We start from the raw sequence: 26,216 nt of genomic DNA on the forward strand, positions 1-26,216 counted from the left end.
GAATAAATTGTACACATGGCTTCATATTATTGAAGAGAGGACCACTAGGTATTATTGATGTGGTTGCTAAGAGGAGTGAATAATGTCTCCTATAGTAGTAAAATACAATTAAAATTTAATGAGAAGTGTCGTGAATTTTCTTTATAATGCTAGGACAAAAAATAATTATATTGTTTTGAAAAGACCCCTAAGATAGAGTGTTATAATGCACCACATCACACTATTTATATTTTATAGTCTAGATTAAGATCAGGTGCAATACCCTAACTTAGGGTATTGCACCTGATGCAATAGAAATCAATGGTTGAGATAAAAAGTTGAAAAACTAACTTTCAATCTCAACCATTGAATAAAAAAAATTGAAAATTAGTAGAAAAAAGTTAAAAAGTAAGAATGATAAAAATTTATGTGAGAGAGATTAGGGTAATTGCACCTGGTGCAATACCTTAAGTATTAAGGTATTGGACCGGAGCTAAATCCCTATAGTCTTGCCAAATGAGCAGTAGGTATTGCACTGCAATATAGTTTACATATAGCAGTAGATAGTCAAGCTTCATTTTTTGTCTTGCAAATCATTTCACGACCGCTCAATTAACCAATCAAATACAAGTCTCCCTTTTCTATTGAAGCTTCTACTGACTTTGGAGGTGTAAATATATGTGTGCGTGTGTTTGTGAAGTTGAACGTTAGAGACAAAAAAGTTTCAGTTTTTTTTTTTTTGATAAGTAGGAATGTTATATATACGAAAGTCTACTCTATGCATGAAAAACATAGAGCAAACCTAGGAAATACAAGAAGAAAACTGAAAAAACAAAAAAGAAAATCAAACAACAGAAAATTACAAAAGAGAAAGAGAGCTAAGAAAAGAGGGGAGAGAATCACTAGTCGTGAATCCCCAAACCTGAGACCAATAAAAAAGAGTCCCACTAAAAGAGGCAATCATCTGAATACCGGAACTATCCAAATCTTCAAAAGTCCTCTGATTCCGTTTCTTCCAAATACACCATAGGATGCACAGCGGAACTAAGTTCCAAATCTGAGACGAATGCTTCCCCAACCAATTCCACCAGCCAAAAAGCAAATCTGAGACCGATCTAGGCATAACCCAAGACAAACCAAAAGTTATTAAGAGAAAGCTTCACAACCGATAAGCCATCTCACAATGAAGAAGTAAGTGGTCTACTGTCTCTAAACAATGCCGGCACATAATACACCAGTCTACAAAATCCAATCCCCTCAATCTTCTCAAGTTATCACCCGTTAGGATCTTATTCCAAGCTGCACACCAAACAAAAAAAGAAACTCGCCTAGGGGCCTTTACTTTCCATATTCCTTTCCAAGGAAAGACAATTGAGGGAGAATCTCGCAATTTGTTATAATACGACCGAATGTCAAACTCCCCATTAGGCTTCAACTTCCATCTCATCCGGTCTCTAACATCCATTGGAGGAATATTAGCTCCCAATATACGAAGAAAATGCAACCCTTCATCCATCTCCCAGTCATTAAATTCTTGAATAAAACGAACATCCCAAAATCTTCTATCCTCCGCCCTCTGCCTTGACAAAGAAGCTTCTACAAATGCCTCCTTATCAATAACAATACCATACAGCCTTGGGAAAGCCACTTGGAAAGGTTGATCCCCATACCACCCATCCTGCCAAAATCTCACTCTATTCCTCAACTCAACAACAAACTGACAATTCTTCCAAAAATCCTCCCATCCCATGCGAATACCTCTCCACAAACCACACCCATGAACTCCCCTACCTAGCTTTGAAGTCCATCCACACCCCCCCCCCTTCCCCCATTCTTCCCCATATTTTGACGCTACCACCCTCCTTCATAACCGACCCTCTTCCTTCCCAAACTGCCACAGCCATTTCCCCAATAAGGCCCTATTGAAAGTAGTAATTTTCCTTATTCCCAAACTACCATTAGCTATAAGCGCACAAACTTTATCCCAACCTACCAGTTGAATCTTGCTCTCACCCCATAGAAAGTCCCTTTGCAACTTTTCAATCTTATTAGCCACATAAGTAGGAATGGTGAATAGAGATAGAAAATAGGTAGGAAGGCTAGATAACGTACTCTTGAGTAACATCAAACGCCCTCCCTTAGACAAATACAACCTCTTCCACCCGGCTAATTTCTGCTTAATTTTTTCCAAAATAGGATTCCAAATTGAAGGGAAATTATGCGAAGCCCCCAACAGCATGCCAAGATAAGACATAAGCAAAGTTCCAACTCTACAGCCCAAAATTTCCACTAGGGCATGCACATCACCAACCTCCCCAATTGGAACCATTTCACTCTTATGCACATTTACCTTCAAACCTGTTACCGCCTGAAAACTGAGTAACAATAACCGAATATGAAGAATTTGCTCCACATTTGCATCACAAAATAGGATAGTATCGTCTGCAAACAAAAGATGTGAAACACATTCCCCACCACCCCTCCTACCCTTAACTTTAAAATCGTGGATCAAGCCAACTCCCTCCACTCTTCTCAACATCCTACTAAACACCTTCATCAAAATCAAAAACAGCATAGGAGATAGCGGATCCCCTTGTCTTAAACCCCTTGAACTACCAAAAAAATCAACTGGAGACACATTAATCAAAATAGAGAACTAAACTGTGGAAATACAAGTGCGGATCCACTTACACCACTTCACTCCAAAGCCCATTCTATTCAGCAAATACAGCAAAGCCTCCCAATTCACATGATTGTAAGCTTTCTCAATATCAAGTTTACAAATGACTCCAAGAACCCTACTCTTCCTTCGGCTATCCACACACTCATTCGCAATAAGAACCAAGTCAAGGATTTGTCTCCCACCCATAAAGCTATTTTAAGTCTCATAGATCAACTGATCTAAAACTACTCTCAAACGATTTGTCAAAATCTTTACCAAGATTTTATACACACTCCCTACCAAGCTAATAGGCCGGAAATCTCTAATATTAGAGGCGTCATTCTTTTTAGGAATCAAAGCAATGAAGGTAGCATTGAGAGACTTTTCAAACTTACTATGTTGAAAAAACTCTTCAAAGACCGCTAACTAGTTGGCTTGGTGTAAAGTTTGGCTAACCACTTAAATAATAAAGTTCTATATATTGTTTCCTAAATTTCTTTATTCCTCCTTGATATTTCTTTTATTTTACAATGTATCGCTTTGTGCTTGCCTCATTTATATGCATTGGTGACCTTAACCCAAGCGGAATAAAGCAGTTGGTTCTTTATTTGCTAGCTACAAATAAAGAAATGTTTTAAATAGCTATAAAAATTTATATTCCTTTATATAGTTTATTTAAGATTGTTATCATTCCCTTAGGATGCAATAAAGAGGTAAAAACTTGTCTTAAGTTGAAATGATTACAGACCAACTAAAACTATTGAACAATTAAGTACAAATTCTTTAAAAATATAAAGGTCACTACCAAAAAGTGCAAAATACTACAAGCCATAAAACATTGACAATGGCGTTGTCAAAATACAAGAATAATGCTTTAGGGTGCAGAGGAAAGGCAACAATATAGGAAACTATTAAAAGAGAGAATAGTAGTGTATGAATACTTAATTTTTAGATTGCTGCGTGTGTATTTCTGTACATAGATGGACAATATATGTAGGCCTAATGCTAGTTGACTAGAGGGGACAAAGGATCCTTGATTGAGACTAAAATCAAAGACTTCCAGTGACTTTAACATAGAGCTTGATGCAAAATGCCTAATTAGCTAGCTAACAAATAACAATGCCACTATCCTATTGATGGATTCCTTACACTCTAATTTCAGGAACTTACTACTCCAAATTGAACACCATCATGTATTTAGGAAAGCTAACCAATGTGCTAATGCGTTGGCCAAGTTGGGTTCTTACCCTCCATTTTTTATGGGGCTGGTACCCTTTGTGCTAAAACTCATTGGCGATCACGATTTGTTCATTATTATCCATTGAGTAGGTAACCGCTGCAATATGGATGAAACATGTTGTCACAGGACACTTCATTTCATCGCAACAAAAATGGATGGCTGGAGCTTCGTCATCCATTCCATGGCAGTTGCATTAGAGAACACAGGAAATGCAAATATTACAGTGACTTCTAACATGCCACCAAGCTTTAGGTTGCATATACCTCTCTTAACTTTCATTCTCAACAAATCAATATCTTTAGTTGTACCTAAATATAACTTTGGCAAGCACCTTTAAATTTCCATATATATTAACTGGGCCAAAATTTAAAAAAGGTTGAAAAGTTACAAGAATACGAGATTTAATTAAACACTCAGCTCATCAAGAGGGAAAAAAAAAAAAATCAGAACCCAATTGAGTCAACTAATGAGGAATATGATGCATTTTCATCAGTTGCTGGAGTTTTCTTCCTGCCATCTTTGTTTGATACTCCATTAGTCTTGTGAAGTAGTCCCGTTTCCAGACCAGCCATATTGAACAATTCTAATCTTTGGTGCTTTGCCACTTCTATGTCACCTTCCCAGCAAGTTTCAGAAATTATTTCAAGTGCTTTCTCCATAACATCCTCTGACACAAGATTCTCATTTTGCAGGAGGACAAGGTAAACTTGTTCAGCAGAAGCTTTCCGAATCTGGGTTATAATAAGAGGTAAAATAAGACCGAAAAAAGGGTGCAATGGTCCACATTAATAGCATATAATTAAGTTGTTTTATAGATATTATCCCCTAGAGAGAACAAGAGTGAAAAAAAATAAAAAAATAAAAAAAATAAAATAAAACCTAGTAATAATAATCTAAGCAAGGTGCTTCCATAAAAGACAAAATATATTCTAAATGCAGGATACTTGGATTTATTAATGACAAATGCTAACACTTTGAGAGCACCACAAACCTTAGGATATCGATGGCCAAGGAAAGTGAGAAGATGAGAGAAGGCCTTAGAGTTGATAGGTTCGGAAATTGAAGCAATATATCCTAGTATTGCAATTCCTGCATATAACTTAGAGAAGTCCTTTGATCCCTTCAATTCTACTGCCAGTGAATCCAAAACACCAGCACAGAAAATTGGAGTATGAGCCTGGAAATTGAAGTCGGAGATGAGGTCAATTCAAAAGGTGTTCACACCAAATATTTATAAAAAAGGAAATATAACAAATACACAAGGGAATCACAGTAATAGTTTTATTGGTTTATATAATACTAAGGGTACATTTGGTATTAGAATGTTGATTACCTGGGGAATAGGAATGAGCATTACCAACCACACAAAAAGCTAGAATTGAATAACTATTCTTATTTATCTGTTTAGCAATAACATATGAATAAAATCCTAAATCTACATTACACAACTTGGTACAACATGATAAGATGGTGGAATTAAATTATACTCATCACATTTCCTTAAATAACCTTATATAATAATATTTACACTCTTTGTGGGCCTTCTTAACTTCCTATTATGTATAATCGAAATTGCATAATTAATATAATTGTCTTTTATTCAAAATTAATCTCCATAAATAATAAAAAGGAAAAAAATTGACAGCATATAAGTAACAATTTCACTTGAATCTCACGGTGACATATAAACAAGCATGATTTTTTTTATATGTTTCCTAAAAAGTTAATACATATTTAAATTTTAAATTAATACTTTTTTCTCCTGAGGAAGCTACTGCAAAGATCTCTAAAGATCTATTGCAATATTAGAGCAAAGACCATAAAACCAATAATTACAATATAAATTAAAAACTATTGCAACCAATACTTACATAATGTTATATTTTATTGAAAAGAAACATTAATCTTATACAATTGCACTATTACGGACACCAGATAGAGACAGAAGAATGACAGATTTTAAGGGGAGTGGCAGCCAACAGTGGGATTTTGGGATCTTTATTTTTTTGGAGTTATTATGTAAGTTATGTTATAGGACAGCTATTGTGGACCTTTTGGGAAGAAAGAGTTATTCCTTAATTTAGGGGAATAGATATTCCCGTAATGAAACTGCAATCAAACTCAATACTTATTCCCTACATGTGCACCAAATGATTATGTATAGTGGACATCAAAACCAACATAGAAAGAGAAAAAGAACAAGAAATTTCTTAGTCCTTTATTATTTAAGAATTTAATAGATAATGCAAATGCATCATCTCTGCTGAATGAGAGAATAGACAACATAAAAATTACAGTGCTGCAGAACACAATCTGTTAATAAGACACTCAGCTACATGGTATTATTCATCTAATGCCCCTCTGCATCAGATGGATGTGGCAGACTGCACCAAGAATGAGAGAAGGAATACCCCAAAAAAAAAAAAAATCTGGTGGATGATGTGTGCCATGTTTTGGAAGATGCAATACAGATTGTAGTTGCTAGGTTACCTACAAATTATGGCTATCCAGATCTTCATAGATATGCAATAAAACATCTACTGCTGCTAACATCAATAGATTATGATATAAATTTCCAGCTCTGATGCAAGGGGAACAAGACAAGTAAATGAAAGTAAATGAAATACTAACAGCATCAATAAATTGGGTGAGGGAACTGAAAGAGAAGAATAAACTAACCTCCATATTTAAGAATATCTTTTTGCTGAAAAAAATCTCGATGGTCTGAAATACAGAAGAATGTCATTTTAACACAGCTTCAAAAACAAGGTTAAAAAGTACAGAATACCAGAAAGGAGATTGTTTGAGAAAGAAATTCACATACACATACACCAGCACACACGCATATATGTTACATATAAGCAACATAAATTGTAAGAAAATACAAACCAAGGGTGTTCATCAACCTATAATGTATAGCAGTACCAAGCACCTGAGTAAAGTATATACAAAGAAAAGAATATAACAGAAAAGTATTATAAGAAGTAAATACACAAACATGAAAAATCCAGCATTACCATGGCTAAGTTTCACTGAACGAAAGCTACAATTAAAACGTGAATAAATCATTGAGAAATAGGATGTTTCTAGAAGGATTAATATGATTAATCATCACAAAGAACTTCTTAAATTAAGAGTACTGAAAACTTTTTTCTAGTAGAGTATAGCACAGATTCTTAAGTGATAAGCTACCTTGGAAATAGATTATTCTGGCACTGATATTTGCTCTTTTTGTCTCTTATTATTAAGCTATCATAATGTCCATGATTTCAGAGCACCTCAATGATTTCCTAATTGGGAATGCCTTTGGGGGCTCATTACAAGGCAACGTCTATATGGAACCCTATATTAGAGAAAGAGCAGAAATTAGCTGGCTGGAAGAGGTTATACTTGTCTAAGGGAGGCCAACTTACACTTTTTAGTACATTATTGAGCCTACCAAAATATTATCTCTCTTTATTTACTATTCCCAAGTCTTGGCTGATAGATTGGAAAAAATACAAAGGAACTTCTTGTGGGAGCTTTGGATGATGAATTCAAGTACGTTGGTGGCATGGTATAAGGTATGCTCTCCCATTTAGTTTGTTGTTTGGGGATTAGAAGAATAGGGAGCTTTAATCAAGCATTGCTTGTGAAATGGTTATGGTGGTTTGGGCATGAAGCCAATCATTTGTGGCATCAGGTCATTGTAGCCAAATATGGTGAGGATAGAGGGCGATGGTGTACAAAGGCTAGTAGAGGGACGCACAGGTGTGGGTTGAGGCAAAGCATCAGAGCAGGTTGGGATAATGTTTTCCCACATGTAGTTTTTGTAGTTGGTGAGGGCAATCAAATACGGTTTTGGTATGATCCTTGGAGTGATCGTCTTCCTCTAAAGGATATATTCCCTGATCTATTTGATTGCTTAGCGGATAAGGATTCTTTAGTCTGTGTGTTAGACCCCCCATCACAGGTGACAATGAGAAGTTGGAATTGGCGTTTTCATAGGGATTTTCATGATTGGGAGACAGAGGCAGTGTACTAATTCTTAGATCATATTTATACAAAATTGCCTAAGGGGTAGGAGATGATAAGTTGATGTGGAAGTTGACTAGGAGTGGTAAATTTGATGGTCGCTCTTTTTATAATGCCGTCTGCGGTACTAATACTCATTTGTGTCCATGGAAGAGTATTTCGCATGCTAAGGACCCTAAGGGTGTCGTTCTTTTTTGTGGTCAGCTACATGGGGTAAGATTCTCTCAATTGAAAACCTCAATAAGAGGGGATTATTGCTAGTCAACTGGTTTTGTATGTGTTGGTGCAATGGAGAAACAGTGGATCATCTTTTGATCAATTGTGAGATTGCTCATACTCTATGGAGTGAAGTATTTATGATTTTTGGGATTCATTGGGTGTTGCCAGACAAGGTAGCATCCCTTCTCTTTGGTTGGCACAACTGGTTTGGGAAACATTCTTCGAATGTATGGAATTTGGTGGCTGCTTGTGTGATCTGGTTAGTGTGGAAGGAATGAAACAGTTGCACTTTTGAGGAGATTGAGAGACCTATTGATCAATTGAAGTCTTTTCTGCTCTGTACCTTGTTTGATTGCTCCAGGAAATGGGGTTTTCCTAATTTTGTACTTTAATTTTTTATTTCCAACTTTCTCTTAGATTTTCTGATTGATTTACTTGTATTTTTCCAAGGTGCTTTATGTTCATCATCGCAAACATAGAGTAGCCGTTTTCATTTTCAATAAAATTCTATTACTTATCAAAAAAGAAAAAAAGAAAAAACACTAGATGCTCTGTCCATGCTCTTGCTTCAAGGCATTAATATAAAAGATACCCTTCCTCTACTCTCACTCACTCCTGCTTGGTGTTCTGGTCACCCCACACCCTGATATAAGCTTTCACCCTTAGGCAAAGAGTTCTGGTGGCGAACAACAAGATACTGATGTAGTGCAAATTAGAGAACTTGTCTAAGTACTCCTGTTGTGGGTTAAGGTTTAGGAAGATTTATGGATTTTGGGTATAGAACCCATTGAGAAGAAGGGTTAGGATTCAAAACAGAAAAGATTTGATTTATGATTGAAAAAAGAAGAAAAAGAAACGGAAGTAGAACTTTTTCAAATCTGTGAACAGTGCGAACAGTATGAGAAAATAAAAACTGGGGGGGGGGGGGGAGGGGGGGGGGGTGTGTTGGGGGAAGGGAAGGAAATAAGAGAAATGGAGGAAAGCCCTATGGCCAACATGCCTCAATACTCAAAATACTCAATTATTTTATCAAACAATTCCATCTTCTCTGTGTACATCGAGCACAAATATATAAAGACTCTTTCTTGTATTGAAGTATTAGGACTCCTAGTTTGAATAGTAAACAATAACCTAATAAAATACTAACTTAGACCCAAAGAAAATAAATCCTAAGATACTAAGGATCTCCTAGAAAATTATAGACTCAATTAAACTACCAAAATACCCTTTTACTGATTTGCCCCTGCCTACAAAATTGACCATAACTAACAAAATAAAGACACATAATTAGACCTTTAAAACCAATCTTCCTAAATGAGATTAAGATATAATCTGTCTACTGCAGGAAACGAGTGGGCTTAAATCAGGAAACAAGATCATCTACCGTTCAATTATTTATGGATTTTGTAGCTTGCAATCAGAGCAAGCCACATCACAATACTGTATAATAATCCAATGAACAAAAGCTGTGGTGCATTATTCTAGAACTGCAACATTGTAGGTGACTTAATCATAGAGAACAAATTGTGGACAAGAGCCCGTCATTAATATCTCTATCATTAAGTTCATGTTTTCTATCAAGACCATGGATATTACCTTCAAAGTGGGAACAATCACCCTATCACATTTTTTGTACTGTTGAAGAACCCAAAGGATATCAGTAGATAGCTTGAACTCTCTGGATCTTTTCTCATTGAGGTCTTCAGGTTCAACTGCTTGAAGAAACTTTAACAATGCTGAAATTGATGCCTTCTTCAGAGATTCTTGCAACCCACCAGTAGAGATAACTAACCCAGATAGGACAGGTCTACTATAACAATCATATTGAAGTAGCTTCACAAAACGTGGATATGACAACGTGGGTACCTACAAGCAAGTACAAAATGGTCTTTATGTCAAACTCAACTAACTTTCCAAGTACACTATAGAAGAGATGTGTATACTTACCCCCCATTTTATATCTGTATCATTAGGAACAATTTTTTCTAGCTTTTCCCTATAAGGTATATAAGGAATATAGATTGTTTTGTTGTACAAAATCCTCTGGAGAACCTTTGCAGCTGCTTCTCTTAGTTTATCCATCTTTTCTACAGCTTGCTTACAAACTCCTCCAACTATGATGGAAGCAAGATTTGCATCAAAAAGTGAGTCCATCTGGTTAGTTTTGACCATATCACAATCAGGCAGCTCTGATACAGAGGATTCAACTTCATCTGCTTTTCTAGCAGAACCAATGGAATCTCTCTTACAGAGGATATATATACATTTCTCAAGGCCATACATAGCAGCCTCGCGGACCCAAGAACCCACATCACCTCTGTTATCAACAGAATAGTCATCTAGAGCTTTAAATAAACTCATCATCACTTCATTCTTAATCAGAAGAAATAGAGGCAAGTCATCCTCCCAAGAATGGATATTAGAATCTTCTCTAGTCTGAGTTAGTGTCTCACACGCTGATATGAGTCCTTTTACAGCATTTACACGTGCTTCGGCATCCCTATCGTCAGGGTTGTCCTGTACATAGAAAATAACTTATTAATGTTATTCATTCATTAGTTCTATAACAGTGGAAATTTCAATGAAAATTGTGACTTCTATTAACTGCACCTCAATAGCAGTAGCGCTACAAAGTTGCAAAAGCACATCCCTCCACCTTTTAGCCAAAAGCTCATAAGGCAAAACACCAAGAGCCAGGGAAGATCCTCTTCTAATAGCAACATTTGGATCAGTCAACAATTGCAGGTACTTGGACGAAATATCACCAGTACCTCCAGTGTCTGCAGCAACCATGTATGCTCCAAAAAAGTGTTTCAGAGCATTAGTAGCAGCATTCTGTACATCATATGGCAAAATTGGTTGACAAATTTAAGGCATCACAGATACATACAAGGATAGACAAGAAAATCCTATGTTAAAAGACAATTACCTGAATCTGAGAATTGGGATGTCTCAAATTCTCATTGAGAGTATCAAGAAGAGTTCGTTTTATCTTTTCAGGCAAAGACAAATGAGATGAAGAGATGCATTCAATGAACCGAGAAACAGCTGCACGCATTATTTCTCCACCCTTTCCACGATAAAGTCGTGCTTTCTCAATAGCAGGAACTACACCAGCAATACGATGCTGTTTATCTATAAGAGAGAAATTGGACAAAGATAATTATAAGCTTAGATACAGAAAATGACATAATACTGACAGCTGAAAACAGCTAACAAGACAAACTATTAAATTTAAATTTTATGAGCTTTCCTTAATTTAGAGCGCACAATTATGTTTTCACCAAGATCACTTTGAAAAGTATTTGGTGTAACAAAGTCTCAAAGGTTGCTTAATTTTTTCGGACAAGGCTTTGTGAAAATTTTAAAAGTGGATCATCTCATTAAAAGGAATTTGATCCTTGCAGATTAGTGCTGTATGTGTAAGTCTAGTGGTGAATCAATTGAACATCTCTTACTTCATTGTGGTATTGCTAGGGAGCTGTGGTCCTTTGCTTTCTCTTTATTTGAAGTTTAAACCCTAACCCTTCTTCTCAAGGGGTTCTAGATCCAAAATCCACAAATCTTCTTAAGCCTAATTTGTCCTATGTCAATTAGACAATAATAAATCTAAGGCTCATAAACACAAGTGCGTAACAACTATTTTTAAGTTCTACTTGCACTCTGATTCAGATCAACTAACGTAAGTTTAAAAAAGGTAAGAGTACCAACCAGAGGAAAGAACATAACCACATTGATGCAGCGCCAAAACAAGTTCACCAGCAGCTAAAGTTGCGCCATGGCGCATGCACAAATCAGTTGAGAGAGTACAAGGAACTATTTTTTCCACTACAGAGTCTGCAAAGTATTCAGGATCATATTTGACAAGAGCAGAAAGGGCCTCCGCAGCAAGTTCTCTCAAGCCTTTCTCCTAATGACATCAACCATGAGTAATTTATGTATTCTTTGAACTATTATCTAACAAAATAAGAATAATGATGACAATCATGATTCTATATGCCAACAATATTTCCATGTGATCTGTTACTGTAATAAATTTTAAATATGATTAGAAAATAACTTCAACAACTACAATGTTGCCATAAGGAAGGAAAAAAAGGAAAAAACAAAACAATAGGTTTAGTGAAAACAGAGAAGGTGGAGAATTAGGGATCCAATCTCCTCGTCCCTACCAAAAAAAATTCACGTTCTTCCTTCCGGTAAGGAATGATTACAAAAAAGAAAAGAACAGAAAAAAGGTTTATGTATCTGCAATATGCTTGCCTATAGTTTATTATTATTATTATTATTATTATTATTATTATTATTATTATTATTATTATATTTAATAGATAATTACATGCGCATCTAATGGGTCTTGAACCTACGACCTTACCTAACCCTCCACCTTGATCTTACAGAGTATATTGGCAATGAACATGTCCAAATTTGACTTTCAAGGAACTTAAGGTTGTTTAAGGGGGTGGCAATATTACAATAAGCATCTCCAAAGACATTTTGAAAGGATGGAATTCAACAAACAGCCACCCAAATGAATACATTTGAAGCTGTATACGGCCAACCACCTCCAACAGTGCATAATTACAAATATGTGTCCAACGCAGTTGCTCAAGTCGAAGAAACGTTGTGCGAGTGGTATGCACAAAACAAAATTTAAGGGCAGCTCAAAACCATATGAAGATTAGTTCCAATTGGCACTAACACGAGCTGGAGTTTGAGCTAGGAGATTTGATCTCTCTCAAGCTCCAACAGTGCAGGCAATTGTCAATTTGGGTTCATGACAATATGAAGCTATCTCCAATATTTTATGGGCCCTTAAGAGTCCTAGAGTCCTTGAGTTAGTGGGGAAGGTGGCTTATCGCTTAAAATTGCTGCAGTAGTCACGGTTGCATTCAGTATTTCATGTATCCCAGTTGAAGAAGCAGCTCGGACAGGCGGATCACATGGTCGATGACCTGCCAAGGGTTGATGATAAAGGTTCTGTGACATAAGAACCCACATGGATTATTGATTTCTGTTGGATTCAACATGAGTGAAAGGTGTTGCAAGAAGAAGCATTAGTGCAGTGGGTTGGCATTAGCAACGATGATGCCACCTGGGCAGGAAACAATTGGAAAGGAAGAAGTTTAAAGGTTATAACTTGTAAGCTTGGATTTATTGCTAATGTGTACCACATCAGGAAGCTGAGAAATGTTATTCTACATAAGGGATGCATTCACTCTGAGAGACATATAACAATATAATTTTTGCCATCAGAAAGCAACTAAGAGCTAGAATTGAGTTCAAAAAGTTCATATTCCTATTCTGATGAAACCAGAGAGATATGTTGTAGATGGGGTTTCAATGTTAGTTTCTGTCATTTAGGCCTAATACTGGTTAAACTGCTTAGATATTTTGTCAGCTTGCCCTGTACGGTGTTTTTGTTCTTAGTGTCTTTCAATGAAATTCACTTGATTATCCCAAAAATAATAAAACCATCATTGTCTTTCTAACATTTCATTTTAGTCATTTTTAACTGTCAGGCACTTCTGTAATTTTTTGGTTTCTAGACATGGCTTGGCAAATTGATTCATTGGGTCTTTGGGTTTTGATTATGTTATTAGGTTTTAGTTGTGAGTTTAAATATTTATTTTGGATTTAGTTATCAAAGCCCAAGTCCTAATACAACTAGGCATTAGGATATCATTTTTTCTATTGAAGTGGAAGAATATGTTTTCTAAATTTTGAGAAGTTATAAATTTTTTTTGAGATTTGTTTGATGCAACCTTTCTCCGAGGTGTGATGTTGAGGAAACCCTAGGTGTAATGCTAGAAATTTATCTTTTTGTTCTTCATCCCTAAATTTTCAAAAACTTGAAGCCTTACAGCCACACATTGATTTGTCAGCTTTTAAACCCTAAACCACCAATCCATAAAATAGCCCCCCACACACAAAACAAGGAGGGAAATTACTATAATCGGGTTATTGTTCACAGCCCTGGGAACAGCAACCCAAACCTTAGGTTTTCTCCTTTATTTAATTCCCAGATCCTACCATTCCTTTTCACCCTTTATTCCTTTCCATTTTTCAGCCTTTTTCCCACCACAACCTAATCCTAGCCGTCTAGAACTTCCTAATCTAAACTGGCTTCAGTCCCCTTTGTCTTTGTCATTGCTATTTCAAATATACAAAGCTAAAACAATGCATGAAAAGTGGTTTGAGCATACCCAGTGACAGATCTTGTTGTCCAGCAATTCATCCACAAATGGATAAAGATATCCCTCATATTGAGCAATACAGACAGAAACATGAAGGTAAGAGTTTACTCGCGAAGAAAGTGAAAAATAATCTGCAGTGTTCACAATATCAATGCCATGTGGATAATTCCCTTGTCTTCCAACATTCTCCTGGAAAGCAGCAGCAGCTGCTCTTCTACAGTTAACCTAAGCATCAGACTTAAAAAGATTTAGAGATGGTGCTATCAAAAACTGAAAAAATTAAAATCACAGAGCTAAACAAAAAATGTTGAAGTGACATTTCAGCACCTCACGGTCATAGCAAGCCACAGTTAGAAGATGTGGAGCAAGCTGTTCTAATATGGCTCTCATATCTTCATGATAATATGCACGCCCAAAGGCCCAACAAACATAGGCAGCAGCATCACGCACATGAGATCCAACACTATGTGGACCTCTTCGAATATCATAATGTAGTGCCTGTTAAAAAGATTAATTTATCAGTACTGATGTTGCAATTTAGGTATCTGTGCCAAGGTTTTTATCTCTCCAACCTTTGAGTCTTTAGAAAAAAATGTCTTGTGAAAAATATAAATCAAGAAAGAGCAGAGAGATTGAATAAGGCAAAGACATGTAAAAGCCAACACAACATTAAATTTCGCCACCATATCAAATTCATCTATTTGGACAAGAGCTTTTCAAGAATAAATAAAGAAAAGAAAAAAAACAATCATTGACACAATAACAAGGACTAGAACTATTAACCATAACTCACAAATTGGTTTGAGGATTGGAATACAATGTTTAGACAAATTTGAAAGCATAGAACACCATTCCTTTTTTTTTTTTTTTTTTCTTTTTTTCTTTTTTTTTTTTTCTTTTTTGAGAAGTATAGAGCACTATTCCTTGATGAAATACTACAGAAGACTAACTGCACCACACTAGAGTTAAGTACCCGACTGACTGTAACATAACTTTATACTTCAATGTCTCTTACATTTTTTCCAGTTCTAGACCTATCTGGAAATCAAAAGGAATTAGCACCAAGCGGACAAACACAAAAACTAATTTTAAATGGAACTTAAGGTCACGTCATCCAGTGAGAAAACTTCTTCAAATATGACATCTTCAGAAGAAATAAATTTCAGGACATTTTACACTTGATACTAATATGCCAGACATGGATGAGTATATAGGAATAGGAAGCCATGTCTTAATGAACTAAGTAAAACAATATCCATATTCACAGAAGAAGAAAAAAATTCCAGAAGTTATATGCTTTAAGAAAACATCAAATTCACTGGTCTTAGCTTTATGTATATATAGGTACAACCTTCACAACAACAGGTACAACTTTGGGAAGACTTATAGGTAAGAGCAATCCTCTACGTGCCAGTTCAGCCAGTGCTAAGCAACCTCCATGCCATGATCCATCACCCTGGAAATATATGACATGTCATCACAACTCTAGAGTCTAGACATAATTTGTATTCTCATGGGAAACAAGTTGCAAAAGAGAGCAACTGCCCTATTTTACCTCGCCTGGTGAAAACAGCTCCAAGACAGATGAAAGGACCTCTTCTGAAAGCACAGATGTTAGACGTGAAGTTATGCGGCCTATACCTTTTGCAGCAGACCAACGCACTACAGTGTCCTGCATTACCATCACAGCAATGTCAAAATCAGATCAGCAGTATAAATCTACAAATAAATGATGAAATTAATGAATCGTGTAGAACATAAGAGTGCATTTAGAAATAGCGGAAGAAGGGAGTAGAGAGGAAAAGTAAATAATGCAAAAAGGGGAGGGAAGGATAGTTCCCTTGTTTGGATGGGAAGGAAAGGTGGGATGGAATGTACTCATTGTAACTCTCTGTTTGTTTTCTGCCCAGCCCCATGGGAAGGAAAAGTGGGATGGAATGTAGTCCTAACTAGATGTCATCGATCCAATTGAAGGGAATACAATGCACTTATTCTAGCCTTTTTGCAGCTATGTTATATAATTCAACTAAATTTACAGCATTAATTTGCTTCATACTATATCTGAATAATTGCTAAAATGATTAATATGTTTTGCATCTGCACTATTTTAAAGTTCTCAACCATTATTTTTTTTAGGTAACCTAAGGAACCTATCTAAAAAAGAGCCATTTGGACTTACCTCTAGCCAGTAAAACCTACAGGCAACTGAACCCACCTGCCAGAACCAATTGTTAGGTAATCCAAGGGCGAATCCCTAATGTGCTAAGCAGTTTATGCTCATGCCCGGGAGCTTTAAAGCTCTCAACCATTCAGTGTTTAGTTGCTCTCATTCTCTCTTCCACAGTTTAACCCCTTACACTTCATTCATATGGAAATCAAGTATCAACATACACATTGACTATTTATCACACAATAATGAGGAGAATCAGTATCAAACTATATCCCCAAGTATGAGAAATAATAGTTCCAAAGTAACATACTACCATCTTAAAAAATCTGTAAGGTTCTAGTATGTGAATATGTATGAGAGATCTCATGCATCTACATTTAGACCAATCAAGATGACAGGAAGCTAGCGATCAGCAATGTATGATTTCAAAATTTCCACTATTGGGAAACTTAGTCTACATCAGAAAATAATCAAGTTCACCACAGATTCTCACCCTTCAGACATACCGTATCTTTCAATCCAGAGAGCAACATCTCAATTATCTCTTCTAAAATATCTGGAACATCCATATCTTCATCTTGCATGTAATCTGAACTTTCTTCCAAGTTAGAGGAGTCTACATCTGGACCACGACTGCATTGATCATTTTTTTTGGATGCAGGCAAAGAAATATTCTTTCCAAATGAACTAGCTCTGCCCTGTATGCATGGTGCAAAGGTAACAAAAGTAGCATATTATTTGGAAGCCCAATACACGTTAACTTATAAATTACAACCTTCCAAAAGAACATCACAACAGAATGGCATTAAAAACAGGTATAAACCCAGAAATAAACTAGCATACTAATGACTCATTTGGTGCTGGTGGTAGTATCTTCCTTCTTTTTTTTTTTTTTTTTTTTTTTTTTTTTTTTTTTTTGTGTTGGGGGGGGGGGGGTGTTAGCCAGATAAACCAAGGACAGGATGTGAGATAATATTACACTACCATCAAGTGGATCCTTCAATATTCTTGATAATGCCAACAGAATAAGTAGCATAAAGTGAGCAGAAAAAAAAGGCACATAGGAAAGGAGATAATTAATAGTACAGAAAGAGGCATGTCTAAATACACATTTGTACCAGATATGTTGGTGAGTCATGATGTGGAGGAATCTATTCCACTGTGGGGGCCTTTCATCACACTTTGGAGTCACAGAATCCTCCAAAAGAGGATGGGGATAGGATGAGGTGGAGGTTGAAGTCAAAGGGGGATTTTGACATACAGTCCTTTTATGGTGTTCCAAGGGAATATAGCTCTACTATTATTCTATGGAAAAGTATTTGGGGCATGAAGGCTCCACGTCAAGTGTCTTTTTTGTTTGGACAGCTGTGTGCGGGAAGATACTCACTTGTGATTATTTGAGGAAAAAGTGGCAGATACTCACATGTGATTATTTGAGGAGAAAGGGGCATCACAATTGTGGATTGGTGCTGCCTATGCCGGTGTAGTAAAGGAGAATGTTGATCATCTCTTGTTGCATTGTCACAAGGTTTATTAGTTATGGAGTTTTTCTTTTAGTTCATTTGGCGTTGATTGGGTTTTACCCAAAAGGGTTATTGATTTATTGGCAGGATGGAGAAACCAGTTGGGAAAGCACTAATTAAATATTTGGAATTTGGTATCATAATGTGTGATGTGAATTATTTGGAGGGAGCGTAATAATTGTATATTTGAAGATATGGAGTTTACCGGGGGTCAGCTCCTATCTTTATTTGCAAGGACTATATTTGATTGGTCTTGTGCATGGGGATTTACGTCTAGGGAATCTATTCCACTGTTCATAGATTCCTTTCTTCTTGTACATAATTTTTTTTTATTTCTTTTCCAGTGTTCTGTTGTCTGTACATGCATACATACACACACACACACACACACACACACATATAAAATATATATATATATATATATATACTGGCTACTTCATCTTTTTTTTTTTTGGATAGGTAATAAGAATATTATTAAAACAAACAAAAAAACAGACGAAAGCCAATACAAGGTGTTCATGATGGTGAACACAAGGAAAAGCAATAAACAAAACAACCAGCAAACAACGAACAGGAAAAAACTTTTTAATGAAGTAGTCTTTTCTCAATAAAACTTTTCTTATTTATCAAAACAAAACATTTCTACCAAAAATAGAATATTAAATAAAACAGTATTTAGTTCTGTAATATTGTTAAAAACTTTCCCCCTCAAAAAAAAAGGCCCAAATAGCAGACACCTTTTACTTTCTATTCAACTAACAACATTTTAATATACATTCAATAAAGAACTTGCTGTTGATCACATAACAAGACTTAGTTCTGTAATATTTTTGAAAAATTTTAAAGAAAGGAGGAAAAAGGTCCCAGATAGCATACACCTATAACTCTTTGCTCTACTAATATTATTTTTATATATTTCAACAAACAGCATGCTATCAATCATCTATGGCACTGAGACAATACTGACATGCAACACAAAAGCACATTTTACTTCGCCATTTTGTAGCCCTATTCTCAGTATACATAGGCCTTCTGTTTGTACCCTTTTTTTCGGACAACATTGGGAATCTTTCTAAAGAAGAGCCCTTTGGGCTTGCTTCTATCCAATAAAACCTACAAGAAACTAACCCCACCTGCCAGAACCAGTTGCCAGGTAATCCATGGGAATTCGCCTTTGACGAGCTAAGCATTTTATGCGCTTATACCCAAAAGCAGGCCTTCTGTTTGTACCTTTCTCTTTAAAAATTTAAAATTCTAGCTCCATTACCCCACCAAAAAAAAGGCTCAAAATGGCTTATCTATTGATAAATACATATTTGAAGACATCAAATGCAAGTTTAAAAGGGAGCTAAGAATGTAACATTTTGTATCCATCAATCAATTTATGCAATACCACATCCATTCTGTATCCAAACCTCCTGTTCAAGCCTGCCAACACCTCCATCACCATCCTAGGCATCAATTGAATATGCCCCAAATAATAATAAAAATTCATAGTGAAGCATACAAGAAATACAATTATAAACTCCTACTCCAAAGCAAATAACAACCAAAGACATACACAGCAAACCCAATGGAATGAACGGCAAAGCATACAAGATATTAATATCTTAACACGTTGCTATATGCAAGGAAAGCTCAATCCTCTAAGGGAGACAATAAGGTTTAGAACTAGAATAATCAAATCTTCAGCATGACTAACCACATAGCGCCACGAAGGAGACCGATGAGGGAGACAAGTAAGCCCAATCCGCTGAGTTAACTTCACCAAATACTTGCGAAGTAAAGGGCTCTGAGTTGCAGCACTGGACTTGATTAATGCTGAAGTGTCCTTCCAAACCATTGGAATCACATCAAGCAAGAGTTTTCGACCACCAGCCTGTCTACAAAAAATGATGCATAAGAGATGCAAGTACTTGAAAAGGCGGATTTTAATATTGGGCATCACTAGAATGAAAATAAGAATGGTGCAGTGTATAGCTCTGGATATCATATATCAGAATGATGTCTTAATTAATTGAAAAACAATGAACTTAGTGTTGCCAACTTAAAGAGAGAATAAACATCACATTCAGCATATTTTGTTAGCAAAGCAAAAACTGTTGCAAGCATCATTTCCCACTCAGATTCAGAGACGTTAGTGATTCAATTGATTGAATAAACAAAGATGAAAACCATAAGTTAGTTGGGGTAACACAGGAGGAACAGAACATCTATCCTTGCAACCCAAGTTTCAAACCAGTGTGTAACTGCAAGTCAGAGTCAAGCAAGGATTCCTGGCTGCAGTTTTTGTCAATTCCAGCTAGGATCGTCATCATGGAATTTCAAACATCCAGGTAAAGGAACTACATGCTATGTCATGGATGGTGAAGAAAGCAAGCCTAATTGTTTAAAAATAAACTGCACTAGGTTCCACATAAAACAGCATACAGTAAAAGTTATTTATTTGTTCTTTGAAAAAAGAAAAATTTGGGAGAGCATTCACAACAAATGATTTGAAAATTCTATTTTGGACTTCCACACTTTATGACAGTGACTTTCTAGTATATCATTGTTATGTTACGTATGAACTCGGTGCGTCTTAAACCCATGATGACCTTGCTCTTACAAGGGAAGGTGGTGCCATTTGAGCAAGAGCTCGTTAGCAAAAGATTCTTCAGTCATTGTCTTTTTTTATGTGTAAAAGAGGAACTTTACCATGGAATGCTATGAAATGATAAGAATCAAAAGCAAACCTTGAAAATACAAGCCAATGCTTCAACAGCACCAAGTACCCGGAAGTGATTTAAGACATCATCCGTGACAGAAGATAGGACTTCATGTGTCCATTCAGTGAAGCTGAAGAAGTTACAAAAAGAAAACTGTCAGCTTATGGAGAAAAGTAAAATTATGTACTAAAAAAAATTAGTTTGGAAAAAGGTTTACAAGCACACAGCCCAAATTAACCAAAGGAGAAAGTATTAGTACATAAACAATACAACATAATAATTATAGGATACACTTTTATCCAAGGACCTGACTCCAAAAACCAATACCTAAATGTGAAAACGTGTCCACTGAGAAAGGTTCTTTATAAAAGTTACCATAAGAGGCAAAATAAAAACTAGAGTTTACAATGTTTTTTCTTTTGTGTCTGGAATAATAGAAGAAATGGATTGCTATTAAATTATGCCTTTCAGTATTCAGTGGGTCTTGCTTGGCTCTGTGGCAGAAGTATTATTTTGTTGGAGTCATTGGCTTGGGAAGCATAATTTAATTCCAGGTTGTCTGATGTGGACTATTTGGAACGGAATTGTTGTTCCTATGAAGATTCTGAGAAGTCTTCGGTTGAGTTAAAAGGTTTGTGTCAGCATTGCCTTTTTAATTGGTCTCGATGCTAGGGTTTTACAGATTGTTCTTCTCTTCTACAGTTTTTCTCTTCCCTTTGTTTAGTTTCCTGATTGCTATTCTATTTGTTTTCTGTTTGTGATTTGCTGTTGCTCATCCTCATGAGCACATTGTATGTTTCTTATTTATTATTTCATCAATGATAGTACTCATATTACCTATCAAAAAAGAAAAGCCATCACTAATAATCATTTCTGTTTAAAGGCATAATGAGCCTTGCTTGGTAGTATTTTATTGGAAAGTCAAATGATTCACTAATCCCTATAGGTATAACATTATAAGACACACAACACGAACCATCACTAATAATTTTTTCTGTTTAAAGCCATAATGAGCCTTGGTCAGCTAGTATTTTATTGGACAGTCAAATGATTCACTAACCCCTATAGATATAACATTATAAGAAACACAACACGAGACAAATTGGCCAAATGCTTCAACAACATTTCTATAAGCATTATGATAGATACCTCATAAAGACCTTTGGCATATCTGGACGTGTAAGAAGCTTTGAGAGCAGCAATCCGGCTATAGTGCGCATAGGGCCAGCAGTTGAAAGGTAATCTTTAGAAAACCCTATTATCCTCAATACCAGAGGGGCTGGCTCAAGTTCACCCAGATTACTGTTGTTTGCAATACTAGTATCAACGGTGGAGATATCAAACGGAACCAAAACTAGTATAGAAAGCCACAAAAGTATTACACATTTTGCCTCCATCTCTCCTGTACTTTCCTGCCGTAACGATGTCACTGAATTTGTGTTGTGGCACTTCTCTAATAGAGATACAGCCAGTTCTAAATCAGAAACTTGATGTGGAAAGAACTTGATAACAGCCTTGTATCCACAAACTGTGACCAGAGAATAAATAATAATGCATATAGGCTTGATTATTTCAAGAATTTCTTTTGAAGCTACCCCTAGTTCAATTGTTTTAGTACGGATAATGAGCATCAGAGGGGAAACTATACTCTCCAGGTAAGGCTCAAGTAGTTGACCCTGTTCCTGATACTTATCCATCTGCAGAACCAGTAGGGAAATTTTTCAAACTAAAAGGCAAATAGTTTCTTAAACAATAGAAAATGCATTGCATAGTATTTAAGGTACTGAACATGTAATTCAAACATATAGATACCAGGGGAAAAAAATTAATTAAGGTGTCCAACATATCATTTTCTGTTCAATATTAGCAACCAAAGCACAACCTACACATATTGTAATAGCAAACTACATGCAAGCTTCAACACGAGAATGGGGTGTTTGACATGAAAACTCTCATAATATAGAATGAGACACCATTATAGATTTGTGTGAACATATTACATGTGCAAATTTTTGCATCTGCACGCATGCATAGAATAGCCATAGAGAGCTGTAACTCAAGGATCACCAAGCCAATAAAGGAAAAAAAAAAAAAAAATACCCGTTGTATATTATGAAGAAAATACAGTGAGACCATAGGCATCAGAAAATTTTTAAACTACCAAATGGAAAATCCCATGACACCTCTGTGTTTTTGGAGGGTACAGTAGCCAATAGCCACTATGACCATAACCATGTATTTCAAGTTTTTTTTTTTTTTTTTTTTTTAATTATTTTTTTTATAACGTAGGAGAACTTCACTTAGATTAGTTGCACGTCACAAAGCATACTCTACAACTATCCTCACCGTTAATCAAACTCCTACAGGTAATTGACCCCACCCACCAGAACCTGTTACAGGTAATCCAAGAGTTTTTCACCCCTAACAGGCTAAGCAATTTATCCTAAGTTTTTTCTTTTTTCCTGATTACTTAGAGAACCTTTCTAAAGAAGAACCCTTTGGACTCACCTCTAGGCAGACAACAGACCCCACCCGCCAGAACCAGTTGCGAAGTAATCTTAGGGACATTCACCTCTCACGGGCTAAGCAATCTACACTAATGACGGGCATTCAAGTGTTTTAATCTCCAACATTAACATAATTAAAACTAAAGACTAAGATTAAAACGCTTGAAACACATGATTCTAATCCCCAGAGGCAGCATCAAAGAACCCCTCCAACAACAATGCCCATTTTTTCGCATATAAGCGCGAAAAATACTATAAAGGAAATACATTTGACATGTTTTAAGTCATTTCAAAAAAAATATAAATTAAATTAAATTAGGCCTAAAACAGAGAATGTAATGTAAAATGAATAGAAAAAAAGAGATGGAACACAGAGAAACTTCCAAATCCAAAACTAGAACAAACAGCAGAGGTGTCACATTGTGATCCTAAAAGTTCATTCCCACATTTATAAACATAATATATATTCAGAACAAACACAAAAAACATCAATCTGAGCGAAACAAAAAATGGGTCTGAGAGAGAGAGTACGATGGATCGGATGGTGTAGACAGAGGAAGGGTCGGTGACGCGGCCATGGGAAACGATGTCGTTGAGAAGGGAGCTAACGAGCTTCCATTCAAGGAGGAAGTATTTGTAAAGGACTCTCTCCTTAGAACCGAGCTCATCATCTTCTTCTTCTTCTTCTCCTCCTTCTTCTATGTCCTTCACTGCCATTTCCATTTCCGCTTTCTCTTCTTCCAAAGCCATGAGATTTGATGAGAGAGCTTCTTTGTTTCTTCTTCAATTCTCACTTCTCAACAAGTCTTGTATGTATATATGTATGTATGATCTTTTTAATAGTAGTAGCAGTAGTAAAAAATTTGTCATTTCCTGATTTTAAAGCTTGAGGCAAACAGGAATAAGTTCAGCCATCTCATGGGGGCCTATGAATGACCAAAAAGCCTCACTTTTACAAGCCCATGAACAAATATTTTGCCAATTTTTGTTTATGAGCCCAACGTCCAAATACTAAAAGAGAGCTAGTTATTACACATCAGTGTGTATGAAGTCATGTGTGCGTTAATTGAAATCATGTTTTCAAGATTATAACAGAATGAAAATGCAATTTTGAGATTGTTTGTATGAATGTGTGCAACAAATGCTAATGAGCACTAAATACTATGGTTTTAAAAAGTGGAACAGTCAAAGAACTAAAAAATTGTTTGGTTTTCGGTTTTTCTGGTTGAACCATCAATTTGGTTGTTTTATTGGACCGGTTTTGCATCTAGATCTTGGTTGAACCAGCCAATCTGATTTAGTTTTTAAAACCATGCTAAATACGAATAAGATAAAATAAAAATAAAGGTTTTTTTTTTTTTTTGGTAAACAGCGGGGGGAATTAACATTAAATAACCAATCTATTACAAAATAGCTCAGCTTTGTCAAAAGCTAGCGCATTTTCCACCACAGGTGGTGGTTCATACAAAATTTGAAAGCCAGAAACTAGATCTGCTCCCATTTTAGCCATAATATCTGCACATCTCTTAGCTTCTCGGAATATGTGGGTCACAGTGTAGTTAGGTATCGAGTTAATCAAGGTCCTGCAATCATTTAGGAGAGGTTCTAGCATCATATTAATAGTGTTTGGGTCAGAAAGTAAATGAACAATAAATTCAGCATCCAGTTCAATGTTAATATTTTGGAGATTAAGTTGTTTAGCCAGTAAAAGTCCATCCTTGAGTGTCCAGAGTTCCGCCATAGTGCAGGACACCGCACCAAGCTTCCTAGTAAAACCAACGGCCCAATTTCCTCTACTACAGCGTAACACTCCACCCCCACCAGCCTTGCCGAGAATGCCAACGACTGCCCCATCGGTATTCAGTTTCACCTAACCAAGATTGGGTTTAGTCCATTTAACTTGAATCTGAGTTCTGGGAGGTTTGTTTGCAAAATGTGGGACAATAGCATAGAACTCAACACCTTTCTTAATACACTGCAAATGGATAGACTCATTAATTCTCTTATTCCTGAAAACAAAGTTATTACGGTGGAGCCAAATAAGCTAGACAACTTGTGGAAATATGAAGCTCCATGGAATCCGAGGTCAAGAAAATGAGAAAGATGATTCACAGTTTTTCCTCAACCACTTAGCAAGGGGAGTATTGTAAAAATCCTGGTCAGCATCATTTATACCCAATTTCCTCCAAACATTCCTCGCAACACCACAATCACATAAAAGATGAATAATAGTTTCAAAATTACAACCACAGAGTTTGCAAGCAGTATCAAGATTAAAACCCTGTGAACCCAGGACATCTTTAGTAGGGATGCTACCATGGTAGCACAACCACAAGAAAAATTTGATGCGAGGTGTGGTTTTGATTTCCAAACCCACATCTTAGGAGTAGCAAGGTTCAGAGGGTTTAAATCTTTCACAAGCAAATAAGCTGAACTTAAGGAGAAATTACCATCTTTTGAGAATGCCCAAATAAGAATATCTTCACAGGCAGAATTTAGCATGAGGGGGATGCCTCTTATTTCCTGCACAATCAGCTCAAGGAGAACCAAAGAAATGCTCCTCCCATTTGCCAGAAACTCCTTCACAGAAATATTTCCTTCACCTTCTGCCAAGGGTCCTTGAATTTGGCATCTCAGCGAACCCGACGGCAACCAATAAAAAAAAGGTTGGCTTAACACACACAAAATGATGTTGTGAGGTTATTATTTTCTACTTGAAAGAAAGGGTAAATTACCCAAAAAAAAAAATCTCCTTTGAATTTTAGGGGAATGACACTCTAACCAAAAACTTAAAGGTCCGTTTGGTTGGAAGGGTAGAAAATTGGGAGGATAAAAAATAGAGAAGGAATAGAAAAGTGGAAGGATAGAAGAGATTTAATTTTCTCTCATGTGTGTTTGGTTGGGATGATGGAAAATCATTGAGAAGAAATTTACAATTATGTCTTTATTAAATAAAACAAAAGTTAACACATTTTTTATTAGAAAATTGTGTAAGAA

The 26,216-nt window shown here is 36.1% G+C and overlaps 1 protein-coding gene across 1 annotated transcript; it reads right to left on the bottom strand.

Annotated features, from left to right (window-relative positions):
* Positions 1 to 4,091: 4,091 nt before the first annotated feature.
* Positions 4,092 to 24,079, bottom strand: LOC112025567 (tubulin-folding cofactor D). Its single transcript, XM_024058235.2, has 17 exons — positions 23,751 to 24,079; positions 21,862 to 22,409; positions 20,740 to 20,842; positions 19,707 to 19,883; positions 16,988 to 17,179; positions 15,867 to 15,983; positions 15,663 to 15,767; positions 14,639 to 14,809; positions 14,321 to 14,536; positions 11,826 to 12,024; positions 11,044 to 11,249; positions 10,725 to 10,949; positions 10,062 to 10,631; positions 9,711 to 9,980; positions 6,561 to 6,605; positions 4,873 to 5,058; positions 4,092 to 4,612 (listed from the first exon to the last, which is right to left on the bottom strand). Exons 1-17 carry the CDS (start codon positions 23,967 to 23,969, stop codon positions 4,325 to 4,327), a joined length of 3,837 nt encoding a protein of 1,278 aa, XP_023914003.1. The 5' UTR covers positions 23,970 to 24,079; the 3' UTR covers positions 4,092 to 4,324.
* Between the last annotated feature and the right edge of the window lie 2,137 nt (positions 24,080 to 26,216).

Source organism: Quercus suber, unplaced genomic scaffold (genome assembly GCF_002906115.3).
Source record: "Quercus suber isolate HL8 unplaced genomic scaffold, Cork oak 2.0 scaffold_122, whole genome shotgun sequence".
Classification (NCBI taxonomy): Eukaryota; Viridiplantae; Streptophyta; class Magnoliopsida; order Fagales; family Fagaceae; genus Quercus; species Quercus suber.

What these genes read in the sequence shown, in the direction of transcription:
- LOC112025567 (XM_024058235.2), bottom strand. Translation starts at nt 23,969, where the DNA reads ATGGCTTTGGAAGAAGAGAAAGCGGAAATGGAAATGGCAGTGAAGGAC. An exon ending in ACAACAAGATCTGTCACTGG is followed by an intron (nt 12,025 to 14,320) that starts GTATGCTCAAAC and finishes TGATGTCATTAG; the next exon opens with GAGAAAGGCTTGAGAGAACT. An exon ending in ATACAGATATAAAATGGGGG is followed by an intron (nt 9,981 to 10,061) that starts GTAAGTATACAC and finishes ACTTGCTTGTAG; the next exon opens with GTACCCACGTTGTCATATCC.